Source organism: Notothenia coriiceps, unplaced genomic scaffold (assembly GCF_000735185.1).
Source record: "Notothenia coriiceps isolate Sejong01 unplaced genomic scaffold, NC01 NC01_scaffold00028665, whole genome shotgun sequence".
In the NCBI taxonomy this organism is placed as follows: domain Eukaryota; kingdom Metazoa; phylum Chordata; class Actinopteri; order Perciformes; family Nototheniidae; genus Notothenia; species Notothenia coriiceps.
Genome location: NW_011361366.1, coordinates 394 through 5,060, shown reverse-complemented (window position 1 = coordinate 5,060; position 4,667 = coordinate 394). Strand labels below are relative to the sequence as shown.

Here is a 4,667-nt window from a genome sequence, read left to right as displayed (position 1 = left end):
ATTAAGTGTTTTTAAATGTGTGGAACAGTGTTTTGTCACTTTCAAAACTCTCCTGTCATTGACCGGAGAAATTGGGTCAACGTTGTATTCAATCTGGCCATTAATATTCCAGTGAGACGAAGTACGTACATTGACCGGAGTGATCCCATGTTAATTTTGTCCAAAAACTTGAGCATTCCCAAGCCCTATTGCTACACACACACATAACGAATCCCTTAACTGAACACACACATACACATACATAGAACACAACATTGAAAACAATAACACAAAGCGGACTCCCTGAACTGGGGTCCTATCTGTGACCCTATATAAACTTCCTCTCCCACTAGGGGTAGAGGGCCCTCTGTATGTGGATGTAAGTGGCAATGCATTGCAGTTACACCCCCCAATATTACAAGCTTAACAAAACAACTTAAATGGAGGCCTCCGAGGAGGGCGGAAGCTCCAGATTCTCTTTCAGTAACGTCTCAACAAAGGAAATCACTGAGGGTGAGTTTTCTTCAGCCCCTTCACAGACACAGTGTATCCTAATATTTTATCTTCTGGATCGGCCCTCGTGGTCCGTTAGCCTGGCTTCCATGTATGTCTGTAGCTTCAGCAACTCCGACACCGCGCCCTCCACACTTTCTAATCTCTCTTCTGCTTCTGCAATTCTCTCTTCAGCTTCATCAATTCTATTGTTTGTCTTATTTATATCTTCCCTGATGTCCCGCAGCCGCTCGCCGTTTTCTTGTCGAAACTCTATCAATTCTCGAAGAATCACGTCCAGGTTCACCATGTTTCCCTCCTCACGTTGCCCTTCGGTGTCTCGCTGGCTAAAGCTAGCTCTCTCGCTAGCTCTCTCGCTAGCTCCGCTCTCTTCGAAGAGGGGCTTGTTGTTCACGGCATGCTTACCGCAACTTTATCGTGGTTTGGTTTCTTCAGCTGTCCTTTAGGCATCTTAAGGTCCCCCACTATAATTTGAATAAACTGAAAACACGTAAGAGCCAAGTTACAAGGCTTTAGATATTAATTGGGGGGGAGCTGTTAAGTTAGTCTGCTACCAGCATGGCCGCTCATCCGGAAGTCGTAAGCTGCATTTCACAGCTGTGTTTTAGCCAAATGTGAAATCGGACACGCTGGTCAACGACTGTGTTTATGGCAGCGAGACAGAAGAAACACAGCTCCTTTGCAAAGTTAATAACAGCAATTTTTTGAATGGTTGGAAAAAATCTAAATCAAACGCATAGTTTAAAACAGTGAGCAGTTAAAATCAGTTCCTATTCACCTGCTTTCCTTGAAAAGGGGTTGATCCCAGCAGAAGAAGGCTGGGAAGGAAACATGGCAGGAGGTGCAATGGCAGGAGGTGGAATGGCAGGCGGAGGGGAGGGACAGAAGCCAAACGTCGGGGGGAAATCCTTAAGAGAGATACAACAATATATATCTGACATTAGAAAAGTGAAAATGAATAGAATAATGTTTATAATTAACTTGATTCTTACCGTCTGAGCTGTGCTTCTCTGCTCTGTTCTCTCCTCTGGAACGTCTTTAGGTTTGGATTTGAACCAACCACTGAACCATCCGGCCTTGGTGTTCAGAATGAAACGAGGAAAGAGAGATAATGAGACCCCAGCCAAACAAACGGCACTGTGTCCCCTGTGGTGTAACAGGTACCTGTTTAGGGGGCTCGCTGTTCTGCTCGTAGGCCTCTGAACTCTGGGGGGTGCTCTGCTGCCCCTGAGGACTGAAGTGGTCTTCCTGCATCTGAACCCCCATCTTAAAGGAAAGTATGGACAGACAACACACTGTCTGTGACTTGTATGAAACATTTCCCAATGCATTGCTTAAAGAGGTAGTTTGTAGTGTTTAATGTGGAAATGTTGGTCAGTATTGTGTGACTTTAGTAAATCTGAAACCTCTACCAGTGCGCAATAAGACAAAGAAAATAGCAGGTCAAGGCTACGGCTGACCAGCAACATTTACCAAGTCATGCTCTACAAGCTCAAAGGGGCTGTTTTTGTCAAAGGAGGATGGTGGTTTTATAGCAGATTCAGTTTCCCGTCAGAAAAAGGCTTCCGAAAGCAAGACAAGGCCTTGGTCCACGTATCAGTTTTCAGAAAAGAGCCTCATCCCAGTGTTTAATTCAAGTTTAATTTAATTTTTTGTATGACAACGATATCTTGACACCGTATCGCCGCTGTTGAGAGACAAACATCACCCCTTTGCTTTTAATTATCTATTTGTGGGACTATATATTGATTTCTGTCTTTGTCATTTTGATAGTTTCGGTCAGAAATTACGATCAGGATAGACGGATACGGCCAAATACAAACATCTCCATTTTCTTCAGCAATGTCACCTCTTTGAATATTGTAAATGTTTTAAACTCCACTAGCTCAGAGGGAACCCACAAAAACAGCTGAATGATCAGAAAAAGAGGGAGGGTGCAGCACCTTCTCTCAAGGCGGTCGGCTGCAACGGCGGTTGTCTCACTGGAAACAACTGAAAGAATATTCCGGGGCTCATAGAAATATACTTTTTAAAGCTTTAAAACTATTATAAACAAAGCGTTTTAAACAGACATGGATTCTTTAAGGTGGCTAATATGAGTTTCCCCCATCCACAGTCGTACATTGCTTAGCTTCCTGCTGTAACTCATGTCTATTTCACCAAATGATGGGTGTGCAGACCCCCATCTAATGTAGGTATAACACTGACTATGGATAAGTTCTTCAAACAGCCTCTCTTTATCAGAACTACCCTGCTAAGAACATTGGTAAATATCGACACTTCTAGCAAATACTTTCACTGAAAAAGTTTGAATCCAGAAAAAGATGGCAAAAGTGTGTTCAAACCAAGAACATGAACATCTTTTTGCTTTTCTTTTAATTAGTATAAAATATGACTCACTGTGGTCGCTCCAGAGTATGACCAAGCCCCTGTAGAAGATATGAAATCAACATATTACACTTTCCCCGCAGTCCTTATTAAACATCTGAGCAGAGCAGTGACTCTCACCCTGTTCTGCTGATGGCTGGTCACTCAGAGCACAATGTGGCCAGGCTGATGTGACTTCAGCACTATCTGTGTTATGATAAGTGAAGGCCTGGCTGGCAGCCAATGTGGAAGCTGGGGGAGCACAAACTGTCATCGGAGAATTGGCCTGCTGCCTACAAGGAACAGGGAGGGACATTATGGTCTGTTAGGATATCACACGAGCAGTCACAGTTGTATCTGCGTGGCTGACAGACATGAGTGAGGCATGAGTCAGCACATTTCATCGTACCAGTCCTGAGCGCCGCTGCCGTCCCACGACAACTCCTTCATGTCCGCAGTGACTGCTTCAATCTGATGCTGGAGGTGTTCCTGACCCACATCTGGATCTGGATCTGGATCTCGTCCGTAGTAAAGCAGCTCAGGCTCCGGACTCTGGATGTCATGGTTTAGGTCCTCCAAGTATGGCTCTGTAAACATCCGGAAGAATCTTTAGAGTATTCAGGGATAACAGGCTACCGATTATTTTAATGAGATGACCGAATCATTTTTTTTACCAGTGTAGGCCGTAGCACTGCCCCCAGGAGGTGGATGGTGGGTTTCAGTGTAGTCCAAATTCCCCGTCTGAGTAAAATAAGAAAATGAAGACAATCACATTTAAGATGTATTGTAAACATGACACACAAGAGCTACTTTGTGAGGATGTCATGAGATGCAGCAGTGCTTTGAACAAAATGCTAAAATAATATATAGAAGAAAGGCATTTGAAAGCTAAATCCATTTTCCAACAGAAACCTAACCAGATTTTAACCTTCTTATTGTGCTCAAACTCATTTGAAAAAAAATACTTTTTATTAAGAAAAAAACAATAGATGAAGTCAGCTGTAACATGATGTACCTTAAAGTTAGTTTACAGTAAGCTTAAAAAAAAGTAAAATATAGTTATAATATATTGCTAACTGAAATATATTAATATTATATATTTTTTTTAATATATTAACATCTTGCTTTTGCTAACCAACCCAATCATTGACAGTTTAACAGTATGAATAAATACTGTAACAAACGTAAGAAATAAAAATGGGAATCGTGCTTAATAGCATCCAGTTGATGATACATTTAAATTGCCACATTTGAAACAGGTAGGCCTGTTTGACAGGGCTACATGGGAACTTTTAATTAGGTTTGAAAGCACACTAACCCAGCAGCTAACATAGCATTCACATGTAGCTTTTGTAGCTAGGGCTGAACGATTAATCGATTTTAAATCAAAATCGCGATTTTAAATTATGCAATTATCGAATCGCAAAGCCTGCAATTATTATTATTATTTTTTTATTTTTTTATTCTTGTGTGTCAGTCATCCACACCAATCAGAAGTGCTGTGCGCCACATGTACCAGCCATTGTTAACCAATCAGAAGTGGCCCATGATAGAAGGTGATAGACAGATTGATCCAATCACCTGCCAAGTATTTTTTTAAAGTCACCAAACCATCTAGGAAAGCTCCATTGGAAGCCATTTGGAAAAGGCAGGCACTTTAAAAAAATGGTGGATGGTTTGGTGAGTAATGCTCCATCACATGTTTTACATCTATTACAGGGTGAATCTTAAACTGAAGCTTGACTTTAAAGCAACCCAACGGAAGTTTCATGTAAGTTTAGTTCTTTCACTCGTAGCTCGGGCTGCGG

The 4,667-nt window shown here is 41.9% G+C and overlaps 1 protein-coding gene across 1 annotated transcript; it reads right to left on the bottom strand.

Moving 5' to 3' along the window:
* Positions 1-434: 434 nt before the first annotated feature.
* Positions 435-3,603, bottom strand: LOC104958315 (branchpoint-bridging protein-like). Its single transcript, XM_010786035.1, has 8 exons — positions 3,534-3,603; positions 3,269-3,446; positions 3,001-3,152; positions 2,893-2,921; positions 1,657-1,758; positions 1,485-1,568; positions 1,271-1,400; positions 435-972 (listed from the first exon to the last, which is right to left on the bottom strand). Exons 2-8 carry the CDS (start codon positions 3,307-3,309, stop codon positions 944-946), a joined length of 567 nt encoding a protein of 188 aa, XP_010784337.1. The 5' UTR covers positions 3,310-3,446; positions 3,534-3,603; the 3' UTR covers positions 435-943.
* Between the last annotated feature and the right edge of the window lie 1,064 nt (positions 3,604-4,667).